Source organism: Macaca thibetana, chromosome 14 (genome assembly GCF_024542745.1).
Source record: "Macaca thibetana thibetana isolate TM-01 chromosome 14, ASM2454274v1, whole genome shotgun sequence".
Taxonomy (NCBI): domain Eukaryota; kingdom Metazoa; phylum Chordata; class Mammalia; order Primates; family Cercopithecidae; genus Macaca; species Macaca thibetana.
Genome location: NC_065591.1, coordinates 121,287,440 through 121,313,888, shown reverse-complemented (window position 1 = coordinate 121,313,888; position 26,449 = coordinate 121,287,440). Strand labels below are relative to the sequence as shown.

The following is a 26,449-nucleotide window of genomic DNA, read 5'->3' as shown; positions in this document are numbered from 1 at the left end:
TTTATTGACTATCCAAAAAAGAACTCATGGAACATTAAGTTCAATTTACTTTCCTTCTACTTCTCTTCTGATAATAAACATGCACTTACGTTTGAAAGAGCTGTAATCCTTGGGAATGTAATCCTCTTCTGGATGCCTGTCTATCCCCATCCATTTTCATTTAATCACAAGGCTACACTGTGAGCAATGTTATGTGTGAACCTATGAACCCTTGTTCACATCATGTCTCTTTTGTTTTCACGAGATGCCTTTTTAATTAACTGTGACATTCAGCCCCAAGAGAGGCTTTGCTTAGGAGTAAAATTGTGAAGTATGTTAGCCATTGGGATGGTTAGCTTCTACAATCTCTTTGGAGCCATCTGAATGAAAGGCTTTAGCTAAATTTAAGATTACTATCTTTATTTTCTGTATGAATGAAAGATTATTACTAGCTAAAATGGGAGTTAGCTTTTCTAAAAATTGGTGCTTAGCAGTGGGATAATTTTTCTGTGTAGGCAGGCTATCCAAAGAGCTACTGCTAATTGTTTGTTTGTTTGTTTGTTTAGACTCTGTTTACAGACCCAGGCCAGGTAGCTTATGTCCAACAGGATGCTACAGCTCAGCAGGTAATGAATTGTCTTTTTCTTGTTTGGGGATAACACTGTGAATGCCACTGTGCCTGGAATGCCCCCATCCCTTCACACTGCACCATCTCTGGATGTTTGTTTCTTATGTACTAAGAATGTTCTCCAGCTCCTTTAATGAAAACAAAGCAAAATGTAACATAATATTAACATATTTCAATAAGTATATACTGGAATGATCTGGTAATAGAAAGTGATTTGTCAGAGAAATTTTTAAAAATAAGCATATAAACAGGGTATTGGTTCAAGAACCAAGGAATAATCATGAGGTTTAAAAGTATCTCCCTTTTTGGAAATTGATATAGCTTTTGTGCTTGCTCTATTTTTAAACACTGAAAAAAAAATTCTTGCTTAAATTACATATAAATGTGGTTCCAATTTTCCTTGTGCCAGCTTCTAAAAAGTTGAGTTCTTCTTGGTTTTCTTTTAAAACATTTCTTTCCCATTACCTTCATTCTTCATATATCCTACTTGGCTTTGATGACTTCCTCCTTATTTTTTGCAAGAATGTGAAAGTGATAAAGAAGGTGTGGGAGCAGCTGGGCACAGAGGCTCCTGCCTGTAATCCCAGCACTTTCGGAGGCTGAGGTGGGAGAATCATTTGAGACCAGACTGGGCAATAGAGAGAGACCCCATCTCTGCACAATTTTAAAAATTAGCCAGATGTGGTGGTGTACACCTGTGGTTCCAGCTACTTGGGAGGCTAAGGTGGGAGGATCCCTTAAACCCAGAAGTCTGAGGCTGCAGTGAGCTTTGATTACACTACTGCACTCCAGCCTGGGTGGCAGAGTAAGACCCTGTCTCAAAAAATAAACAAGCAAAAACCAAATAGGTTTACTTTCATGTCAGGTAGTGTGACTGTAATTTGTCTGTATTACTGAGTGCCATGACTGATTAATAATTAAATTATTCTCATTAAGAAGCACTTTCTGGCCAGGTGTGGTGGCTCACATGTGTAATCCCAGCACTTTTGGAGACTGAGGCAGGTGGATCACTTGAGGTCAGGAGTTCAAGACCAGCTTGGCCAACATGGTGAAACCCCGTCTCTAGTAAAAATACAAAAAACTTAGCCGGGCATGGTGGCAGGCGCCTGTAATCCCAGTTAATTTGGGAGGCTGAGGCACAAGAATCACTTCAACCTGGGAGGTGGAGGTTGCAGTGAGCCAAGATTATGCCACTGCACTCCAGCCTGGGCGATAGAGCAAGACTCCATCTCAAAAAAAAAGAAAAAAATTAATTAATTAATTAATTAATTAAAATTTAAAAGAAGAAGCACTTTCTGCTTTTTTATTTCTTGGTAGAAGATTTGTATGCTTCTGTTTTAAAATTTAGAAAATGAACACTAGTTGTATTAATATCGTCTGAAATATAGAGAGGACTGTTAGGAGCCTTTGTTATATAAGTTGGGGTTAAATTCATTCGTGACTGGCAGTGAATGGCAATGTAGTGGGGGTCTTCGAACTTAAATGAGAACTGTTATTTATTTTAATAATTTTTTGTAATAATTAGGTATATTCTTGACCCAAACCTCATTTCTGTAGTTATTGATTCCAACAGGATGCTACATTGATTCCATCAAGCAAGCAATTGAATATATACACACACACACACACACACACACACACACACATATATATATGGATATACTATTAGATATATTCTTCATTTATTATTTTACATGTAGATTATTTCCTTTTTTTTCTTATTTTGCTACTATAAAGAACGCTGTCATGGATATCATATCAGATTATTTCCTTAGGATAAATGCCCCAAAGCAAAATGGTAGAGACAGAAGATATTTGTATTTTAAGTTAAGAACCAAGCTTTTTGTAAAAGTGGAAAAAGATACAAATATAAAAACCAAACCAATGAAATAAAAACCCAGAATTCTAAATTTGAATTGGAATATGAATATGGACTTGTAATATGTTTTCTCTTAAAAAACATGTTTTCTGACCAGGCACCTGTAATCCCAGCACTTTGGGAGGCTGAGGCAGGCAGATCACTTGAGGCCAGGAGTTCGAGACCAGCCTGGGCAACATGGCAAAACCCTGTCTCTACAAGAAATACAGAAATTACGTGGGTGTAGTTGCTCATGCCTGTAATCCCAGCTACTCTGGAGGTTGAGTCGGGAGAATCACTTGAACCTGGGAGGCAGAGGTTGCATTGAGCTGAGATTGCACCACTGTACTCCAGCCTGGGTGACCGAGCAAGACTCTGTCTCAAAAAAAAACCCAAAAAACAGGCTGGGCGTGGTGGCTTACGCCCATAATCCCAGCACTTTGGGAAGCCGAGGCAGGTGGATCACCAGAGGTCAGGAGTTCGAGACCACCCTGGCCGATATGGCAAAACCCCGTCTCTACTAAAAATGCAAAAATTAGCTGGGCATGGTGCCTCATGCCTGTAGTCCCAGCTACTTGGGAGGCTGAGGCAGGAGAATTGCTTGAACCCAGGAGGTAGAGGTTGCAGTAAGCTGACGTCATACCACTGTACTTCAGCCTGGGTGACAGAGTGAGACTCTGTCTGAAAACAAAAGAAAACAAAAAACAAAAAAAGCAAAAATCCTGTTTTTCTAGTTCTGGCCATTGAAGTAGTTTAGATACGATGATCAACCCACTAGCAGTGAGTATCCCTAATGATGCCATGTGTTCTCTTAAATACAATTCACCAGCAAAAGAAATTAGGGCTTTTTGGAGAAATGGCAGATTCTAGCTCTGAGGCAGGGAATGCACCGATGAACTTGGAGCATCTTGTCTTCTCAGAATGCAGGGTTGCTATTAAAAACTTCTGGTTTCCTATGGCAAGAACTTGAAGGGGCCAAAATGGGTCAAATTGACCTGTAAAAAAGGATAACATCTACAATAGATTGAAGTACCTAAATATACGTAAGGTCCACAAGTTTATAGTGATACTAAAAGGAGTTATTGGATTGGTCACTTTTTGAGGATGCTAGAATTTACCATATTATTCTAAAAACTGGCAAATGGAGAAAAAGAATCCTGCCTTTCTCCTTGAAGGTACCCGGGTAACCAATTACTTGAGGAGGGAAATTTCTTTACAGAAGCATTCCTACTAATAAATAAAGATGGGATGATTGACTTAGAATATCACCATTTTGCAGCCCCTAATGACATACGGACCTAGGCAATGATTGTCAATGGTAGCCTGAAACCATCAGGAAAAAGCTGATGAGGAATGGTACAATGGATAGATCCAAGTGATAATATCACCAACAGAGAGACAGCCATTCATGATATGCCTCCTGGTATTGTGTACTTCCTATTGTATTATATCACATATGAAGCATTCTTCCCAAAAAATCAAACTGGAATCTGATTAAATATCTAGATTCAAGCGTGGTAGACAAAATGGAACAAATGAAAAGATACACACAAATGCAGTCAGCAGAACCCAGTCTGTGGGAGATTCTCTAGGACAAATGGTTTAGCTTCTTTTCCAAATAAATTGCAAGGGAAAAGAGGAAGGGGGAGCTTATGTATTAAAGGAGACTTCAGAGGCATATCAGTCAGATGCAATATATGGACCTTGTTTGGATCCTGATTTGAACAAGCCAACTATAAAAAAATATATGGGGCAATTGGGGAAATCGTAACACTAAGTCAATATTTGATAGTACTAAGAAATGACAGCTGGGGCTGGGCGCAGTGGCTCACGCCTGTAATCTCAGCACTTTGGGAGGCCTAGGTGGGTGGATCACGAGGTCAGGAGATCGAGACCATCTTGGCCAACATAGTGAAACCCTCTCTCTACTAAAAATATGTAAATTAGCTGGACATGGTAGCACGTGCCTGTAATTCCAGCTACTTGGGAGGCTGAGGCAGGAGAATCGCTTGAACCAGGGAGCTGGAGGTTGCAGTGAGCCGAGATCACACCACTATACTGCAACCTGGCGACAGAGCAAGACTCCGTCAAAAAAAAAAAACAAAAACACACACATGCAGAAATGATGGCTGGGTACAGTGGATCATGCCTGTAATCCCAGTACTTTGGGAAGCCGAGGCAGGTGGATCACCTGAGGTCAGGAGTTTGAGACCAGCCTGGCCAACATGGTGAAACCCCATCTTAACTAAAAATACAATAATTAGTTGGGTGTGGTGGTGGGTACCTGTAATCCTAGCTACTTGGGAGGCTGAGGCAGGAGAATCGCTTGAACCTGGGAGGCGGAGGTTGCAGTGACAGTGAGCCGAGATTGTGCCATTGCACTCCAGCCTGAGCGATAAGAGTGAGACTCCGTCTCAAAAAAAAAAAAAAAAAAAGACTAATTTTTTTAGGTATGATAAGATATGCAATCTAAAAGTCATTTTATTGTACTCAACTATTTACAGATGAAAACGTATAATGTCTTGGTTTTGCTTCTAAGTAATCCAATGAGGGAGAAAGTAGGTAGATTAACTGAAATAAGATTGGCCGTGAATTGGCGGCCAGGGACGGTGAATCACATCTATAATACTGGCACTTTGGGATCCCTGAGACAGGAGGACCACTTGAGCCCAGGAGTTAAAGACCAGCCTAGGCAACATAGTGAAGACCCTTGTCTCTACAAAAACTAAAAAAAAATTAGCCAGGCATGGTGGCATGTATGTGTAATCCCAGCTACTCGGGAGGCTGAGGTGGGAAGAGCACTTGAGCCTTGGAGGTTGAGGCTGCAGTGAGCGGTGATTAAGCCACTCGGCACTCCAGACAGACGTATTTTATCTCAAAAAAAAAAAAAAAAAAAAGTTGATTGGCCATGAATTGATAATTGTTGAGCTGAGTTATGGATACATGAGGTTTATTATACTATTCTATTTGAATTGATAAATTATTTTGATAATTGAGCTGAGTTGGCTCTGTCATGGATGCACATGAGCAAGTTTATTATACTATTCTATTTGATATTTTCACCGTGTTAGAGGAATCTCCTGACCTTGATTTTGCTGGGATAACAGGCTTGATTTGATTTTCTAAATTGCTTTTCAGACACTGAAAATGTTTGTATTCCCACCAACAAAATACTGTCCAAGAGTGCCCCATTTCCACACACTCTTGCCACACTGAGTATCTGCATTCTTTTCAAATTTTGCCCATCTGATAGGCAGATTTGTGTTGTTTTATTATTGAGGGATAGTTTTAATGAAAGGCTTCGTTGCCATTTGCACTTCAAAGGGCTCTTCATCTTTCCCCATCTCCAGAAACAATCTGCCTGTTTCATGTTGTGCTCAGAAGGAAAGTTGTGCTCAGCTCCACAAACCCTGACATTACAAGACAGTGGAACTATTGGCTTGGCATCTCTCTCCATTGCAGTTTCCTTTCAACCAGCACAGTTGTTATTTCTGGTTATAACACCTCAGCGGTTGTCGGTGTATCTGGTGACCTGGATAAATTCTGGATAGAAAGTTAGATTGAGAGTTTAACACAGATGATGGTTTTTTTTTTTTTTTTGGTTTTTGTTTTCTTCTTAGGTAAAAGGTTCCTGTTATATTTTCAGTTGTTTTTAGTGAGGGCAAAACGTGCTTGAAGCATTTTTCATGTACGCATTCCCTTGTCCTTAAGAAAGGCATCAGTGGTCTCGAGGCATAGTCTCCCCATTGTTTTTGAAAATGAACATGTGTGACTCCCCACACACTGAGAGGAAAATATGCTGCCCTGATAATTGGTCTCAGTAGGAATCAAGAAGCATTCTGTTGTGTGTGCTGCTGTCCAGCGTAGTCGTTTCATGTTTCACTTCTCAGATAAATTGCATCCTGAAATGCATTATGTCCTTTCAGAAATAATTACAGAGAGTGGTATTAAGTGGGAAGGAGAAAGTATACCATAAGTTTATAGATTCTTTTTCCTTTTACTGTATTTTATTGTACATGACAAAATGCACAAGATTAAAATGGTTTTGCTTCGTACTCTCTTCCTCTAAGTGAAACACACACACACTGCTTGCCAACCTACTGCCTGGCGGTGACCTCAGGAGCATGTGTGGTTACCTTGTTGCCCAGGTATTCAAAGCGTGGGTGATGTTTACCTCTTCTGCTACCCTCCTTGAATGGACTGAATTCCCTAGGACCATTGTCATGTACTGGAAAAAGCAGTGCAGAGTCAGAATTTAAACTTCATCTCTGCCACTTAGGAGGGTTGTAACATCACCTGACCTCAAAGGAATTCAAATACGTGCCCAGCATCAGTAAACACCAGCTGAATTTGAATTTGTGATTCATTAAATTTGTAATGCATGCCTGTTGTATGTTAAGGTCTGTGTTGTCTAGAAGTATACAGTTCTTACCTAGAAATGATAGTCACTAGCTCTTTCCATTCCTTTTCAACAGTAGTTTGCATGTTTCTGGTAAATATCCAAACTCTGCTTTTAACGTTAGCCCTCTAAGATGATGCTGGAGTGTTTAAACATTTCCTTTTGCCACAGTCTGTTAGGAGAGAGGTCCAGCATGGGGAAGAGAAGGTTGGTTTTATCTTGATGTCAGCTTTCTCAGCAGTGGCAAGAAGCCAGTCACCTTGCCAAACCAGAGTCCTTCTGACAGCATCTGTTGGGGCAAAATACATTGCGGTTTCACTAGAATAACTGAATTGCTGAATTCATTCTTTCAGGTTGGGTCTGCAGAGCGGATTTATGAGGAGTAGAGGTGCATATATGCTTTGGTTTGTTCAATGTATGGTAACATTTATCACTAACCCTGGCATAATGCTTAAGCACTTAGGACAAGGGGCAATATTGTAAGCTGTGCTCTGAGACAGGGAGCAGGAATACAGTCACTTCCTCGAAGGTTCTATGGAGGAGGTCGAGGGGGAGGTGGCTACAGCAGCTGCACCGCTAGAAGTTCCCTGTGGAGTCCTCAGCCTCACAGGGCATTTTATGTTGTTTTTACTGAAGCTGAGGCAGATGCGTCTTCCAGAATTTTGGCCTCCCATGTAAAACTTTCTAAAAGACCCTGAGTCGCAGAAGTGGAATGTCATGCAAAAGTTAAATGAGCATGTGTTAAGCGTGCGGATGCAGTTTGAGATAGCCGATTTGATCTGCTTTCTGGAGCCCGAGCGTTTCAAATGTTGGGCAATGCTCTTACACTGCCACTGCAGGTCAGGCCCTCAATAAACACACTCAGTACCGTTTCTTTAGAGTTCTTTTTATTATTGAGACGGGGCCTTGCTCTGTCACCCAGGCTGGAGTGCACTGGCACCATCACAGATCACTGCAGCCTCGACCTACTGGGCTCAAACGATTCTCCCACGTCAGTCTCCTGAGTCGCTGGGATCACAGGCACATGCCACCACTGCCCAGCTAAATTTTGTATTTTTTGTAGAGACAGGGTTTCACCATGTTGCCTAGGCTGGTCTCGAACTCCTGGGCTCAAGCAATCCTCCTGCCTCAGCCTCCCAGAGTGCTGGGATTACAGGCATGAGCCATCACGCCTGGCCTCTTTTTTTTTTTTTTTTTTTTTTGAGATGGAGTTTTGCTCTTGTCGCCCAGGCTGGAGTGCAATGGCGTGATCTCGGCTCACTGCAACTTCCGCCTCCTGGGTTCAAGTGATTCTCCTGCCTCAGCCTCCCGAGTAGCTGGGATTACAGGTGCCCGCTACCATGCCCAGCTAATTTTTTTTTGTATTTTTAGTAGAGATGGGGTTTCACCATGTTGACCAGGCTGGTCTCGAAACCCTGACCTCAGGTGATCTGCCCACCTTGGCCTCCCAAAGTGCTGGGATTACAGGCATGAGCCACCATGCCCAGCCACGCCCTGCCTCTTTTTAGAGTTTGATAAGTTCTTCGATTCAGATGCACTGCAGGAAAAGGATGTTTCTGTGAATAGCCACAAAGACTTCCTCTAGATGCCTGAAGGGATTGATGTCATTTCCCAAAAGGCCAAATATATTTCAACAAATTAATCTTCATTGAATACCTACTTTATGCTCAGCAATCTTTTAAATTTGAGGAGAAAGTATATGATACCATCATGGTCCTTAAAGAACTTAGGATAACAATGATTGATACTAAGCACTTACTAAATGCTATATACTCTGCTACTGACCTTATATACATATTGTTTCACTTAGTACTTACAGAACCTGAGGCATGTATTACTGTGTCCATTTTACAGACAAAGAAACTGAGGTTCAGAGAACTATAGTAACTTGCTAAGTGGCGGGGCAAGGATTTTACTCTAAATGCCTGACTCCAAAGCCCATAGTAGTCTACTTCCCTGAGGTGCAGTTGGAGAGGCAAGATGGACTCATGTGAAAACGCATACTTATCACCAAAATAGATGGTGTCTGGCAATGGATGCAAAGCTGTAGGGATAGTTAATGTGTGAGATGTCTGGATCTAGAGTCTAAAGATCTTGGCAGACGGGAAGAACAGATAAAAGTAGTGAAATGAAATTTACTGGAGATAAATGCAAAATCCCCCATTTAAGTAAAAATCAGCTCTTGAAGTCCTGAGGGAGGGGAAAAATGGTTTAATAGCATTCTATGTAGGGAAAAAAGGACTTAGGAATTTTAGTTACCTGCAGGTTCAAGATGGGTCTGCAGTAGAACAATGTGGCCAGCGTAAACACTAATGCACCCTGATGTTGTATTAATAAAAATACGGAATCCACTGCAAAATAAATGAAGACAACAAGATGATCAGGGAGCTGGGAGTTTGGTCATTTGAGAAATGACTGAATGAATTAGGGGTTTTTGGCCTTCAGATATTTGATTCTTGTGGCAGAAGGGTTACACTTATTCTACCGACCTCCAGAGGAAAGTCCTGGGCCCCGACCAAAGCGTGGAAGATCTGGGCTCCACAGAAAATGTCATAGAACTATTCCAGAATGATTCAGGCTGCCTGGTGAGGTCATGAAGTGTGGAAGCAGACGCTGAGTGCTGTTGTAAGAGGGATTCTATGGCTCCAAGGGCTGCAGGAGTTCAGAGCAGAGGAGACTCAGGGAGGGCTGGAGGCATCAGAGGCGGTTCACTGGGAAACTGGAATGTGGTAGGATTTAGAAGGTTGCTGAGGAAAGAGTATTCTAGGTGAGGAAAACAACATATGAGATGAAGGGAGTGGCATCTTTAAAAGCTTCCTTTATTTATTGACTAGGACATGGCTTGAGTATGACCTTGTGCTAATTGGTCAGGAGGAGCAAGACTGAATAAAGGGATTCTAGGCCAGTGTATAATCCCATAACACTTAGATTGGAGGCAGGAGAACTTTTTCAGGTACCATTTTCTGCCAGGATATTTGATACGAGAGCATTAACCTAATACATGACCCAAGCTGTGTCTTATTTGCAGGAGACTGACTTCAGCATGATGAAACAAACAGGCATCTCATCTCTTTTATTCTTACTTAAAAACCTCAGTCTGCCCGAGCTGTCGAAAAGGAGAGCTGTGAGCTATTGAACTTTGTTAACCATGTGTTGCACGACGTGTTGAGTTTTAAAAGACAAGTGGTTGAGGTTAGGTCAACTCATGTCCCCCCTCCACTGTGGTGGGACCACTCTGGAAAGGCAAGAGGGACCCCCCACCCCAGGTTTAGTTCAGATGTGGAAACCGATGGTGCCTCACATGTGCACACACCGAAACGGTCTGTTGCTTACCTATCTGAAGTCTCTGGGAGACAGGGCAGGCCCCTCAAGCAGAGTGAAACGGCCTGAATGAGCCGGCGGAGACCAGGTTTTCCTGAGTTTAAGGGGTGGGGTCAGTGCGCAGGTGGCCAGGGCCTTGCCAGTTTTGAATCTCCCCCGCTGCCAAAGGAGGGAGCACCTGAGCCTTCTTAGCAGCCTGCCCAGGTGTGGGACCGAAGGGGCAGAGGGAGGGCGGGGGTTAAAGGCTGTGAGCAGTCAGATCAAAAAGGAAGCCAGCGCTTCCTCACAGCCTGTGGAGGGAAGTCATTTTTCCAGGGCCTGGAAGGAGCAGGTACGAAGACTAGATTCCACCCAGCGCTTGCGCCCTGTTTCTGCCAGCGGGCACCAGCGAACCGAAAGCAGGTGTCCATGTCTGCTTACTCTGTGCCTTCACCTTTTGCCCAGGCCTCATTGCCAGTGCATAACCAGGTGCTGCCTTCCATCGAGAGTGTGGATGGCTCCGACCCTTTGGCAACTCTGCAGACCCCTCTAGGCAGACTGGAGGCCAAAGAGGAAGAGGATGAGGATGAGGATGAGGACACTGAGGAAGATGAGGAAGAAGACGGAGAGGACACAGATCTGGATGACTGGGAGCCAGACCCGCCCCGGCCCTTCGACCCGCACGACTTATGTAAGTGTGGGCACTGGACTCCCCTAGGGAAGCTGTGTCTGTCGTGTGTGTGTGTGTGTGTGTGTGTGTGTGTCTGTGTTTGCCTGTGTGTGTGTGTGTGTGTGTGTGTTTGCCTGTGTGTGTGTGTGTGTGTCTGTGTCTGTGTTTGCCTGTGTGTGTGTGTGTGTGTCTGTGTTTGCCTGTGTGTGTGTGTGTGTGTCTGTGTTTGCCTGTGTGTGTGTGTGTGTGTCTGTGTTTGCCTGTGTGTGTGTGTGTCTGTGTTTGCCTGTGTGTGTGTGTGTGTCTGTGTTTGCCTGTGTGTGTGTGTGTGTGTGTCTGTGTTTGCCTGTGTGTGTGTATTTGCCTGTGTGTGTGTGTGTGTTTGCCTGTGTGTGTGTGTGTGTGTGTTTGCCTGTGTGTGTGTGTGTGTGTGTGTCTGTGTTTGCCTGTGTGTGTGTGTGTGTGTGTGTGTGTGTGAACATAGCTCCCGTGAACCAGGTCCTTCCGTGTGCAGCCACTGTGCCACATTCTCTGCTTGCATCATCCCACCTGGCCTTCACTGCAGCCCTTTGAAGGGCTTTGAAGCCCTTTGAAGCCCTTCGTTTTCTGATTTTACTGATGAGTGAACTGAAGCTCAGAAGATTGGGAAACTCGCTCAGGGTCACATAGGGACGAAGGGGCATCAGGCAGCCGAGCCGAGGTCTCTCACACCAGAGCTTCAGCTACCAAACCACCATGGTAGATGTGCCCGATCCCGCGCTCTTCAGCCACTGCAGCTTTAGTACGTTTGCCTCGCTGCTTTGCCTCTTCCATGCTAGCCTTTTAAGAATGCCGTTCTATCCCAGGCGTGGGTGCCCTGCGTCTACTGCCTCCTTCCTGCCCTCCATGGCCCTACCATGAGGTGGGTAACTTTCCCAGGGCTGTGCCAACACTTTGAGGGTCAGGACTCCAGCTCAGGCAGTCTAGCCCCTCGGCAGCGGAAGTTTTATTGAGATTATTGGCATACGATAAAATTCACCTCTTTTGTCTCATCAGATAGTGCAACATTTAGCCTGATAAGCTCTTTTTACTCTTGTTGTAATTGATTTGTAAATGTGATTTGTAAATGTAGTGGCCACTATTCAAAGGCCTCTCCAGCAGAGAAGTCAGTCGTGGCCTGCTGGTTGTTTGTGGCAGGCATAAGCAAATTCTGTCTGTTAGAGGAGAATTACAGGATTTTTCCTGTAATCTCCGCACACTGCAACCTCTGCCACCCCGATTCAAGCGATTCTCCTGCCTCAGCCTCCCGAGTAGCTGGGACTACAGGTGTAGCTGGGACTACTGGTCTACCAGAGAGAGTGAATTACCATTGAACGGGTAGCACCATTAGGAGTTCATTGCATTTTGGCTTGAAAACGCAGATGGGAATTTTTCAGGTCAGAATTTTTTACCTCACGTCAAGTTATACCGAGGAATTGGACTTTTCTTCAAGACTCTCTCTTTTGCAGGGTGTGAAGAGTGCAATAACGCGCATTCTTCAGTGTGCCCAAAGCATGGCCCCTTGCACCCGATCCCCAACCGGCCGGTGCTCACCCGTGCGAGGGCGAGCCTCCCCCTGGTGCTCTACATAGACAGGTTTCTGGGCGGCGTGTTCTCCAAGCGGCGCATCCCCAAGCGCACCCAGTTCGGCCCCGTGGAGGGGCCTCTCGTCAGGGGCTCGGAGCTGAAAGACTGTTATATTCACCTCAAGGTAATTTATGCTTTATCACACCTCACTCCTGTTCTTCAGCCGTGTTTCAAGGAGCACTGCGTTGTCTGCTGAGTCTCTTATTCCTGTTCCTTAGCGGTTGTTCGCTAGTATTCTTCTTTCTATCTTAATTTGGTTAAATGGAAACTCACTAATGAGATGGAGATTACAATTTTAGTCCCTGAAACCATTAGATGAGTTATTCTGAGGGGCTACAGTAGTTTTCTAGGGTTGCCATAGTAAAATACCACAGACTGGGAGGCTCAAACGTCAGACATTTATTTTCTCACTGTTCTGGAAGCTGGAAGTTTGAGGTTAGTTTCCTCTGAGGCCTCCTTGGCTTGCAGAAAGCCACCTTGTCACTATGTCCTCACAGAGTCTTTCCTCGGTGCTTGTATGTGTATCCATGTCCTAATTGCCCCTTCTAATTTATTTATAATGTTTGTATTTTATTTTATTTATTTTTTGAGATGGAGTCTCACTCTGTCACCAGGCTGAAGTGCAGTGGCACGATCTTGGCTCACTGCAACTTCTGCCACCTGGATTCAAGTGATTCTCCTGCCTCAGCCTCCCAAGTAGCTGGGACTACAGGTGCCTGCCACCAAGCCTAGCTAATTGTGGTACTTTTAGTAGAGACGGGGTTTCACCATGTTGGCCAGGATGGTCTCGATCTCTCGACCTCATGATCCACCCACCTCAGCCTCCCAAAGTGCTGGGATTACAGGCATGAGCCACCGCGCCCGGCTAATTTTTGTATTTTTTATGGAGACAGGTTGGTCTTGAACTCCTGAGCTCAAGTGATCCTCCTGCCTTGGGCTCTCAAAGTGCTAGGATTACAGGCCTGAGCCACCTCTCCTGGCCCATCTTCCCTTCTTATAAGGACCAGTCCTGTTTGGATTAAGGCCCACCCTAATGACCTCATTTTAACTTAAGTACCCTTTTAAAAGTCCTGTCCCCAAATGCAGTCACAGCCTGAGGTACTGGGTGTTAGGGCTTCAACGTGGATTTTGAGGAAGACACAGTTCAGCCCATAACAGGGGCTTGCTTGCTGTATTTAAAATAATTTTGACTGGAATGCAAAGAGAATTATGTAGGCTTAATGTAATCTGTTGTGTGCCCGTAATGTTTGCAAGAAACCCACTTTCCAGCTTTGAAACAGGTCTGACCTGTAGACTCTGGTTAAAGAATAGCTCCCTGTATGGTGAAGTATGTTTATAGTCATCTCTTTGCAGCTGACCCTTGTGTTTCTGTCCAGCCCTCTCTGCTCCTTGCTTCGTGTAACCGCTCCAGAGAACGAGGAAAGGGCAGTGGGAAGGGGTGAATATTTGGGATGCGTTTTTTGACAAGTCATCTGCTGTCGCCGGGAGGTTTTCTTTGTGTTCTCAAAACCTCCAAGCAAGAATATTACTTTGTAAAGAGAAATGCCTGTCCCTGGGCTGCCTATTATAAATGAATGCAATGAAACCCCAAAAGGAGGCAAATTGTAATGAACTAGAGAGTATTTTGCTTGCATTTTCTGGCATATTTATAGCATTTTTGGTCATGTTTTGTGAAATATTAGCTAAAGCTATGCAATTAGATTAACTTTTAGATTTTGCCAGGTAATTTTCCTACAGTTGAGGCTTCAGAAAGTATCTTTTCCCTTTAACATTTGGCCAGTCATAGGTCTAGGATTTTTGCAGATACAAAGGGAAGAGCCAGGATGTATGGTTACTTTCAGGAGCAATACTTTGAGTATTGTGACATTATAAAATGTGTCTCATATTGAAGGTTTTGTTTTGTTTTTTGTGTGGCTTTTTTTCGTACAGGTTTCTCTTGATAAAGGGGACAGAAAAGACAGGGATTTACATGAGGACCTATGGTTTGAGTTGTCGGATGAGACGCTTTGTAACTGGATGATGTTTGTGCGGCCAGCCCAGAATCACCTGGAGCAGAACCTGGTGGCTTACCAGTATGGCCACCATGTGTATTATACAACCATAAAAAATGTGGAGCCCAAGCAGGAACTGAAGGTACAGCGCTGCCAGACCCGTGCTGCTATTTGCTAGCAAGAGTGATTGTTTAGGGCTTTTTGCAAGTTTATTTCCCTAAAGTGGGTTTTTTTTTTTTAAAAAAAAGTCATTTCCTGCTTATTCACATACTTATTGAGTAGCTACCATGTAGTATACACTGTCATAATCCTGCAAATAGGATGAAAAGTATAGACTTTTATGCTTATCAAAGGGCCTATGTGAGGCCGGGCATGGTGGCTCACGCCTGTAATCCCAGCACTTTGGGAGGCTGAGGCAGTTGGATCACTTCAGGTCTGGAGTTCAAGACTAGCCTGGTCAACATGGCAAAACCCCGTCTCTACTAAAAATACAAAAATTAGCCGAGCGTGGTGGCGGGTGCCTGTAATCCCAGCTACTTGTGAGGCTGAGGCAGGAGAATCGCTTGAACCAGGAGATTGTGCAGAGCCAATATGAAAGCATGAGGTCCGGGGTAAAGAGGTAGTTGTTTTGGGGAGTAGACCGGTACAGATGCTCCTCTACCGATGATGAAGTTAGATCCCAATAAGCCCCATTGTGATTGAAAATATTGTAAACTGAAAATGTACTTAATACACTCAACCTACGAATATCATACCTCAGCCTGGACTGCCTGAAATGTAATCAGAACACTTGCATTAACCTACAGTTGGGCAAAATGATCTAACACAGTGCCTCTTTGATAATAAAGTGTTTACTATCTCATATAATGTATTGAACACTGAAAGTGAAAAGCAGAAGGGCTGTACGGGCACTCGGGCAATTTCTACTGAGCGCGTCTCACTTTTGCAACATCGTAATGTCAAAAAATTGTAAGTCAAACCATTGACAGGAACGCGTCTGTATCTGTGACGAAGTGATTAAAGATGTGGGTTAACTTCATTTACACACTCCATAGTTGGGAAACAGATTTTTAGATGTATGGGCAAGATGTTTAGATGTATGAGCAAGATTTTTTTCTGTGTATGAATGTTTCACTCAAAGAATCCTGTGTGCTGACTTCTGATTTCAGAAATATATTTTTGAGTAATAACTATTGAAATTTATCTAAATAATAATTCTTGATGACATAACAAAATTTTGCTATGATTCTAAATGAAAATTCCTTTTTTAAAATAAAACTTATATTAAGAACATGCCAAGAGGGGATCAAAATACTCTTTAGCTTCCTGATATAAATGAAAAATGAAATGATCATGTAAGTCCACAAACACTGAATTGCACAGTGCCTGCATATGGTACAAATTAGAAATGGATACGTCTTTTGAGGGAGAAAGAATCCTGGATTTTGTTAAAAAGGTATGCAGAGCCTCTGTTTTTGAAACCATCAGCTAGAGAATCCATTAACCCTGAAGAAAACATGTAAAAGGAGATTTGTATCTCATACCATGTATCCCAATAAATTCCTGATTAGAAAAGAAACTGAGGTGAATATTTTTTAACTGTGAAGGGGAGATTTCCTCCTTGAAACCAGTAGATAGAACTATAAAGTTGGAGAGAAACAAATAAGAATATAATAGTTCAGTCTAATGAACAACCATAAAACAAATAAAAAGGAAACAACAGAATGGGGGAAATATTTGTAATACACATTAAAAAGTTCAACTTTGAAAACTGACAGACCTCACTACCCCCAGAGGGACAAATGAACAAATGTCAGGAGTTGACTATCTGGAGGAGGAAACAAATAGTAAAAAAAAAAGTTTTAAAACAGAAAAAATAGCGAATGCATTCTGGGCTTAATACCTACATATGGGTTGATAGGTCCAGCAGATCACCATGGCACATGTTTACCTGTGTAACAAACCTGCACATCCTGCACATATACCCTGGAACTTTAAAAAGTCAAAAAAAATTTTCAACGTTAATAATTTAAAAAACCCTCAAAATAACTATGAGCTACTATTTATGTTTAAATTAGCAAAAATAAATGGATACAGTACAATGAATGTGAATGTTTAAAAATAGGAATGTTAATTGTAGAATTGCATTTCATAAAACATTTCTGGAAGTATATAGCAAAAGTGTTCTTGGCTGGGTAAATCTAATCATTGAACATTAATCCGAGGAAATAGTTATAAAAAGAAGACAGTACTAGACTCTACTGTATTTTACTGACTCTAAGATACCAGTGACTTTAGGATACACTATTATTTTATGCATCATTAAGAAAAAAAATGCTACCTATTATAGTGCTTTTTAAAAATAAAAAATGGTTAGAAGGAGCTATTTTAGACTTATTTTGACATATTTTTAAAATTATATCATACTTGTGCATTCATAAAAAGACACACTGAAGCAAAATAAATTGGTTGAGGTATAAACTGCTTTGTGTGCAGAGTCTGCATTCTTTTTCCTGCATCACTGTTTGACTTCATTGTGGATGTTGGAGCCTTTCTGTATGCTCTCATCTTCTGTGCCATCGAGAGTGTTGATGCAGCTGCAATATTTTAAAAATAAGTGCTCTGCTGTTGCCCCTGGGATGTTGCCTCAAGCCACTGATCACCTTCCTGCAAGTTTTGATACTGTGCTTTCCCATTTGACTGAACTCATCTGTGCCTTTTTCCTCAATTGAATCACATATCCTTGGAAGTGGAGAGGTTTCGGATCAAGTCTGTAGGAAGTTTCTGACAGCTGATGCCTTACTGAGAAGCCCTGCAGGACGCACGCCAGCCTTGCATGGCTTTCAGATTTCTTGTGTTTGTTCTCAGGGAAATGACAGAGCTTTTTGGCCTTCGTTTGCATTGCTTGGCAAGTGTCCACTCATGAGGTGTCAGTGGGCTTATAACAGAATGAGGTGAGAACAGTACAAAGAGCTTGACCAGCTTTGTGCAGGAGCAGTGGGCAGGTAGCAAGCGCTCCATCGTGGCCATGACTGTAGAAGGCCCTAGAGTGTGAAACACATCCTGACTTCTGACCTGTGAAAATATTTAAAAATACACCTTGGAATTGATAGATTAGGGTAGGATTTATAATAGTAAAATGATAATCCATCTAAAAGTACAACTACAGGGGCATAGTTAGTTAAATTATAGAATACAGACTATGTAGTCTATTCCACAGTAAAAAACAAAGTGTCTTTATAAATATTTCCATATATATAAAATAATCCATAAAATTATATATGATTAATTCACTTGATAATTGATATATTGAACTCTTACTGTGTTTGAGACCCTAGAAAACAGACTGGCTCCCTGTGTTCAGGGAACTTTTATTCTAGAGCAGAAATGCACAGAAAGATGTAAACAAGCAAATCATAACTCATGGGGTAAGTTCCATGATGTGGAACAGATGGTGCAGAAAGAGCAGGTAACAAGAAGGGACCGATTTTGATGTGATGGTTAGGGAAGGCCTTGCTGACGAGGCACTGCTGAGGCTGAGAACTATGGAATGGGGCCAGCACTACGGAGGGTTATGGCAGGGGTGAGGGTGAAACAGCAGGGCTGAATGCTTGGGGTGGTGAAGGACTTGGGCATGTTTGAGCAGCTGAAAGCAGGCCCTGTTGACTGAAGTGTGGGTCAGGGGGACTGACAAGGGCTGAGGTTGCTTTTCCAGGTTGGGGAGATTGTGGAGCCCTTTGGAGATTATCAAGTATTTCAGGTTTACTATGAGATGAGAAGCCATTGCCTGCATGACAAGATCTGATTGTGTGTTCTTTTTATTGATACATATTAGTTGTACATATTTTTGGGATACATGTGCTATTTTGATGCCTGTATATGATGTGTAATGATCCAACTGGGGTAACTGGGATTTGAGACCACTCTGGCTACTGTGTAGATTGCAGAGAAAAGGAGAGGCCAGTCAGAAGGCCAAGTGATCATCCAGGCAAGAAATGGTCTTGACATGCATCAGGGTGGCAAAAGTAGGGATGGAGAACACCTGAGGGAGCGGCAGTCCTTGCTAAAGGCATATGGAAGCAAGCAGAGAAATCAAAGGCACCTTTGGTTTCAAGTCTGAGCAGCTGGGTGGAAGGTATTCATCAAGATGGGGAAGATGGGTGGGGGCGTGAGTTGGAAAGCATTGAGAATTCCATTCTGGACATGCTAAGTTTCATCTGTTTGTGAGACATCCAAAACATCCAGTCAGACACACTCAGAACAGAGAAAGAGGGTCTGGGATGGAGATATTAATCTGGGAGTCATTAGCATAGAGTTGGTTGGAAATGAAAGTGGCCACCTGAAGTCAAAATAAGAAGGCCGTACACTCTAACTAAGCTTTGAGCCACACCAATATGTAGAAGTTAGGGAGAAAAAAAAGAGGCAAACAGAGTGATCAGAAGTAGCCAGTGGGTGGGCGGGAGAAGGTGGTTGCCTTTGAAGTTGTCATTGGTGACTCCAGTAAGGGGTGTTTGGTGGCAACCACTGTAACTACAACCCTGTAAAAACCGGTGTTTAAATATAGATAAGAAATCAGAGGAGGCTGTTTTATTTAGTTGAAGAGACTATGATTATAATTCCTGTGAAGTTATTCTAGTAACAGTAACTATTTTCTGAAAAAGAAAAAGAAAAAACAGGCAGTATGTCTTGGCAAATGAACTTCCTGACTGATCTGCTGGAAAGGTATTGCAAGGGGAGCTCACAGCGTGATCTTTTTTTCCTTTGTTAATGGGCTGTGGAAAAGCCTGAATTGTTTCCTGGAAGCAGGAGAAATAATGTAAGCATGCGAGGAACATCTGGTGATGTCCCCAGTTCTTGATGATATACTTGCTTCTTGCAGGTGTGGTATGCCGCGTCCTATGCTGAGTTCGTGAACCAGAAAATTCATGACATTTCTGAGGAAGAAAGGAAAGGTGGTTAGACGTTTATGTTTTACATTTTCTATATGAATTCTAAATTGTATATATCACATCTTTATGAAACCTCTAATTTTTTGTCTCGGTATATTTCAGAAACTATTCCAGTAGGTTTTTTGGAGACACACATCTCCATCTAATTCAGTGTCAAATTACAATGACGTTTACATTTCTTTCATGTGTGCTGGAAAATAATATTTAATATAATGAAAACTTCCAAATGCCAAATTAGAACCTAGATCAGAGGACGATTCCTATCCAGATTTTATCATCTCTGAGGATATACCAAGGCAGGCATTGGCTTTGTTTTTAATGCAAACGTCACTGAAGTATAATCTATATACAGAAAGCTGCACACATTGTAAGTATACAGCTTAAATTTTCACAAAGTGAACACACCCATGTAACCTGCCCCCAGATCAAGAAACAGAGCATTACTGTGCCCCAGAAGTTTCTTTGTGCTGCCTTCTAATTCCTACTCACTCCTAAGTACTCTTTCCTGACTTCTAGTACCGCACAATAAGATATGCTTGTTATCGAACTGTGCGTAATAGAATTACGTGATATGTACCCTTTTGGTGCCTGGGCATCTTTTGCTCAACATGGTATTTGTGAGATTCATCCATGTTGGTGTATATAATTATAATTTATTTATTCTCGTTGTTATTTGGTATTCTGGTGTATGAATATAAAACAATTGATTTTTCCATTTTACTGTAGATTTGGTTGTGAAATGCAATTCTGACACTATCCAGAGTTAGGTCAAGTTTCACAGGCTCAGGGCAGTCAAGACTTCAGACACCAGCTGCAGGCTCTGGAGGTCCCAAGCCCCAGACCAACTAGCTACGGGTTAGGAGGTTCCCGGTACCTCCTCAGGTTTGATAATTCACAAGAATGACTCACAGAACTCGGAAAAGAGCTGTTCTTAACGATGGCCATTTTGTTACAATCCTTTATATTTATTATAATGTAAAGATCTATATATCTAATATATTAAAATGTATGATTTTTATATATTAGGGCCAGTCAAATGAAGAGATGCATATGGTGAGGTCTGGGAAGCCCCAAAATGTCCTCAGGACATGCCACCCTCCTGGTACATTGATATATGATTCCCAACCGTAGAAGCTCACCCGAGCTTCAGTGTCCAGCATTTTTATTGAGACATCATGACACAGGCATAACTGATTCAATCATTGTCCGGGTGATCAAGCTTGACTGCCAGCTCCCCCTTCTCCTCCTCCTTCCATGAGGTCAGGCCGATAACCCCTGGCTCAAAGCCCCACATCTCCAATTACATGGTTGAGCTTTCCTGCATGGCCTGTCCCTGCTCTGAAGCATCTCATTAGAATACATTTGGGTATGTTTGTGGGGTGGGACACCATGAATAACAAAGACACTCCTATTACTCAGGAAATTCCAGTGACTTAAAGGTTACCAACTAGGGAAAAAGACCAGGCAGATTCTTTATTAAACAATAAGATTGTTTCTTGATTTTGGCTATTTTGAAGAGTGCTGCTGCGAGCATTCTGACATGTCTTTTAGTGAACCTATGTGCACATTTCTGTTGGGTATGTGTCTAGGCGTGGAGTTGCTGGGTCATGGAGTATGCCTATATTCAACTTAGGGGGTGCTTCTGAGCATTTTGCTGAAGTGATTATACTGGGCATTGAGTTTTAAGTTATTTGTTCTAAAACATACCCTCAGATTATGAAACCTGGGTCTGAATACTAGGCTATCTGAATACAGATCTTTGTAACATCTCATGTGTTTTTGGTGCGGTGAAGTCGTGTGCGTGTTTTGAGGCTGCGAGAGGGTGATGTGAGGGTATTTGTTCCTTTGATGCCTTGCATGGATGCATTAGAAAGTAAGATCCTAAAAAGCAACTCTCTGCCAAGTTTTAGCTTTTGATTTGATAACAAAACAGTCATGCAAATAGCAGATACTGTATAGCTATGAATGCTTTGGGCTGCAGCAAGATAAGAATGGTGGGGATCGCAGGCATTTGAGTTGTATTGGTGTCTGTTGATCATCAGCCTTCATGATTTCTCTTCTGTGACTGTAGTTCTTCGGGAGCAAGAGAAGAACTGGCCCTGCTATGAATGTAACCGCCGATTTATAAGCTCGGAGCAGTTGCAACAGCATCTCAATTCTCATGATGAGAAACTAGATGTGTTTAGCAGGTAGGTATGAGGGAGAAAGGCCCACAGACGGAGCTTATAAAGGTTCAGAATCATTTCTGTATTGTCCACTAGCTAATGAGTGTCTCCAAGTGTCATGTGTAGACAGGTAACCAGGTGGGCTACTGAGGGAACGGTGTTACCTGTCATCTCCTTTTCCCTCTGCTCCTCATTTACTGTTATCCATCTTTTCCAGCATAACCAGTACCCAGCAATGGGAGATCCTTTCATCTTAGGTAAAGCTCCCTTAACTGGAGATTCTGAAATAGGAATTTTTGAGATAGCACCTACTTTTAAAATAATCCGGATCTCTGATTTTCAGACTTTTTTCAGCAGTACGATTACTTAAACCAAGTCATATGTTTAATTCCACTGTATAAAAAAGACAGCTGAGGGGAGAATTGTATAGGATGAAGGGGGCAGGGGCCAGATCAGGTAGGGCCTTATGGGAAATGGTAAGAAATTTAGATTTTATTCCAAGTGTGATGAGAAGTCTTTAGAGGGTTTTGGTCAGGGAGTATTGTGATGTTGATTGTATTTTTTTGAAAACCATTTTGGATAAAAATAACACCTGGAAAAAAATAACCACCAGCTTATATTGGAGTAAGAGTGAAGACAAGGAGTCCTGTTAGCATCTATCACAACAGTTTGGGATCGGAATGAGGGTGGTTTGAAGTAGGGTCGTGCCAGGGGGACAGATGTAGGGTTGCCAGCTTTTCCAGGGTTTGGAAAGAGAGGAGACGTGTGAGATGGTAGTTAGGTAAGTGGGAAAGTGAATGTTCTAGGGAAGTACCATACAATTGCCCACTACATTAAATGCCCACTTGGGGTTCATGGTTATGAAATGGAAGTGAACCCACTCGCATGACTGTGCGTTTTTCTCCAGCTTCATTCAGCTGCAAGGATGCTGGTGCAGAGCGGGCAGGAATTGGATTACACAGGGTTGTGGCTTTGCCAAGTGCTCATAACACACATTGAGAAAACAGAGCAGCTGTGGATGGGAACTGAGAGTACGCACAAGGGAGTGGTTCCCATGGATGACCTTGGAGTGTGTGCTGTGGAAAAAGGGGAGAGAACATCAAGGCAGTGGTGCAGAGCTGCACAGGAGCACCAGAAGGATTGGACTGGAGATGCTTGCGTGGCCGAAGGGTTGCTGAGTGCTTGTACCAGAGGGAGTAAACTACAGAGCCAGGGTAGTGCCCGAGTGGGCAGTGCATGGGATTGGCGTGAAGAGGCTTATAAGGGTGACAGGGTCTAGAATGTGACCACAGGGGTAAATGTCTAAGGGGGGGTGGACACAGTGAGATTTGAGTCACTCACTCCTGGGTATCTCCAAAACTCTGTTGGTGGCTCTATTGTAGCACTTTTTATTTTATATTGTGATTTTTGGTTTATATGCCACCTCCCTCTTCTAGAGCCCTGAGGGTAAAATCTGTTGTGTGTAATCTGATGTCCTTAGTGCCTAGCTTCATTCAGCTGCAAGGATGCTGGTGCAGAGCGGGCAGGAATTGGATTACACAGGATTGTGGCTTTGCCAAGTGCTCATAACACACATTGAGAAACAGTATGTGATACACAGTAGGTAATACGTTTGTTAGCCAACTGTTAAGAGAAACTTGGGATAACTAGGAAGGTTTAAACTTTGACTGGATATAATAATACTCAGCAACTATCAGGTATTTCTTAGGTGTGATAATGGTATTGTGCTCATATATATATAAAGAGTCCTTATGATTCAGACAGACATGCCAAAATATCTAGAGATGAAAAGATACCTGGGATTTGCTTCCAGATCATCTACTGGGTATGTATGTGGGCAAGTGGTGGGGATATAGATGGAAAAGGTTGACCATGGGTTGAAAAATGTTGGAATTGGGTTATGGGTACATTGGGCTTATCATGCTATTCTCTATGTTTACCTAGGTTCAGAATATTCCAACATGAAGAGTCTTTTAAAAGTTCCTGGAAAAAATATATAGTATTTGTTAAATTATTAAGTAAATGAGTGGAAGGATAAAATTTGATCTCATTGACATTGTACGCTTTCCACATACATATCTTCTAAAAGCAGCTCTCATAACCTACTTTTTAAAGCCTCTTTTATTAAGGAATTTGTGTTTGCCGGCAATTCATACCAGGCATGGTGGCTCGTACCTGTAATCCCAGCACTTTGGGAGGCCCAAGAAGGAGGATTGCTTGAGTTCTAGACCAGCCCAGGCAACATGGTGAAACCCTGTCTCTACAAAAAATTAAAATTAGCTGGGCGTGGTGGTACATGCCTGTAGTCCCAGCTACTTGGGACACTGAGGTTAGAGGATCGCTTGAGCCCAGGTGGTTGAGGCCGCAGTAAGCCATGATTACATCACTGCACTCCAGCCTGGGTAGCAGAGTAAGACCTAGTCTCAAAAAAATAATTAATTAATTAAAAAAAATCCATTAAAGGGGATGTAAAATTTAATTGATGTTTACTAGGCATGTTATGAAACAATTGAATTAGAAATTTGTTCCGACCTCCCAGAGGCTTGTAGTAAAACGAGAAAGTTGTTTGAATTTGGCCACGTTTCTTAGAAGGAATATGACGCGAGGCCAGGGGAGTAAGAGAAATAATGGGAATCTTGTCTCAGATGACATCTCCTGGGAACACACTCGAAGGCTTAGCATGTTCTGTCCTGTCTGCCTTTCTCACATCATTTCAGAAGCAAAATATTGTCAGTGATTTGAATGTTTATAGCTCTTTTCTTCAGAATAATTGAAGACATATCTTTGAGCTGTAATAGAGGGGAAGGATGAGACATTCAGAAAGTGTATATTAGTAAAACAGTTGTTTCCATTGGAGAAAATCTGGGAAAGTAATAAGGTGAGAGGAATCATACTCTGGGGTTAGTAAGAATCATTTAGGTCACTACTTGTTATGGAATATTATGTAACCACGACGACCCGTAACCCAATCTCTTGTCCCTAGAACAAGAGGCAGAGGAAGGGGACGAGGCAAGAGGCGATTTGGTCCAGGTCGACGGCCAGGGCGTCCTCCAAAATTTATCCGCCTGGAAATCACCAGCGAAAATGGGGAAAAGAGTGACGATGGGACACAGGTACAGGGGGATGGGAAGGAGCCCTCCTTAGATGCTTGTGTGGAGGACTCGCCAGATCCCTGACAAGATCTAAGTACAAAGACCTTCCCAATGTTTGTAGACCTTTCCTATCAGAGCTTGCTGCCTGTTAATTAAAGCATGATTGGAGAATGCCAGAAAAGAATGTATTTTCAAGTGTTACCTACAACAAAAACCCAACTTTGCCGCTCTATAAAATTGACCAGAGTTAGTAGAGGTGGACTTTGTTTAATTAAACAATTAAAATTATTGATATTCCAGAAAAGTCAGATCACAGTCTTTTCCTTGTTAAGTGGTCTGGAACCTATCCTGCTTTTGCCTTCTGTGCATAGTTACCTAATTAACTTTCCCAGAGGGAGAATATTTTTTCTGAGTATTATGAATCTAGTCATTCCTAAATAAGCAGCAATTCTAAATCTGAGCCGACAGTCCCTCTGGCACTGATCTCTATTCCTGGTTATTTCAAATTTCAGGACTTGCTACATTTTCCCACAAAGGAGCAATTTGATGAGGCTGAACCAGCCACTCTGAATGGGCTGGATCAATCAGAACAGACCACTATCCCAATCCCTCAGCTGCCACAAGAAACCCAGTCTTCCCTGGAACATGAACCAGAAACTCACACCCTGCATTTGCAGCCGCAGCATGAAGAGAGCGTGGTGCCCACCCAGAGCACGCTGACAGCCGACGACATGCGCAGAGCCAAGCGCATCCGAGTAAGTGGGGAAAGCCGGCGGCTCCTTGCACCTGCCGGTGATCTTCCTCCCACTAGCAGCTCTCTGGTGGTTTTCCAACCTATTCACCGTCCACTCTGAAATCTTGCATCTAGCCCGTCACGTGCTCGATCCCATTATTTCGAAAGATCCCATTATTTCTCAATGTCTCAGTGCCCCATGGCAGGCTGGCATGGCTGGTCCTAGATTCAACCAATTTAGTAATGACACAGAGGCCTAGAGGTTGGCAGCTCCTGGACTAGCTCTCTGCATCCCTCAATTCACAGATTGGAAGTGGAGAAATAAGTACATTTAGTTATAATAATCATTTATATTTTAAACCAGGCTAATTTGTGCCTAATCATAGCTCTCAAGTTAATTTTGGGTAACTAAATGTGCTTATCTACACCTTCCCAGGGGAGAATGGCAAATGTCATTACTCATCAATGTAAAGTGATCTGTGTCCAAGTTGATATGGCAGGTACAGTTCACACACCTGGGGATAGCTTGAGCCAAAGCTGTCAGTCGGAGAGAGGCAGTGCCTGAGCCACGTGACGTGTCTGAGCCACGTGACTTGCGTCTTGGCCTCAGGCCATGTGGCTGCAGGGCTTTCCTGACTTGCAGTTCAGATGCGTTTTCTCTGATCTCACAAATAGCATTTGAGTCTGAGTTAGGAACTGCAGGGGATTCGGTGGAAAACAATATGGCTTTGTGGGATGATAAGTGTCTGTGCTGATAAAAACCAATGACTTAAAACCCATGTTTGTGGCAGCTGAGTGCATAAAGACTTACTGGTACTTTCCAGTAGATGAAAGAGACATTTTGTGTAACTTCCTAGGCTGTATAATTTCTACATGCATGATTGTTTCAGTGTATGTTTCTTTTGGTCTTCTTATTTGCCTATAGGCTAGAAGGGACCTTGAAAAATAGTCTAGTCCGTGCCTTCATGTAAAAACACATTTAAACATTTGTAGTCAATGTAAAAACACATTTAAACATTTGATAGCTTTGAAGGGCTCTAAGAACTCTGAGGCTAAACAGCCTTTATGAGGGCCCTGTAA

General features: G+C 42.6%; 2 protein-coding genes across 5 annotated transcripts in view; one reads left to right on the top strand and one right to left on the bottom strand.

The window, feature by feature from the left end:
• Positions 1-26,449, bottom strand: part of APLP2 (amyloid beta precursor like protein 2) — a 726,249-nt gene that overhangs the window by 174,873 nt on the left and 524,927 nt on the right. The gene's annotated exons all lie outside the window — the stretch shown is intronic.
• The window catches only part of PRDM10 (PR/SET domain 10), a 100,711-nt gene that overhangs the window by 44,454 nt on the left and 29,808 nt on the right, over positions 1-26,449 (top strand). For all 4 annotated transcript variants that reach the window (XR_007719161.1, XM_050755938.1, XM_050755937.1 and 1 more), the window contains exons 4-11: positions 546-605; positions 10,630-10,855; positions 12,322-12,563; positions 14,369-14,572; positions 19,310-19,382; positions 21,451-21,568; positions 24,528-24,657; positions 25,149-25,391. Coding sequence is in view for 3 of the 4 variants with exons in the window: in XM_050755938.1 (XP_050611895.1) it covers positions 546-605; positions 10,630-10,855; positions 12,322-12,563; positions 14,369-14,572; positions 19,310-19,382; positions 21,451-21,568; positions 24,528-24,657; positions 25,149-25,391 (1,296 nt within the window). In the remaining variant the exon portion in view is untranslated. The remainder of the gene's footprint in view (positions 1-545; positions 606-10,629; positions 10,856-12,321; positions 12,564-14,368; positions 14,573-19,309; positions 19,383-21,450; positions 21,569-24,527; positions 24,658-25,148; positions 25,392-26,449) is intronic.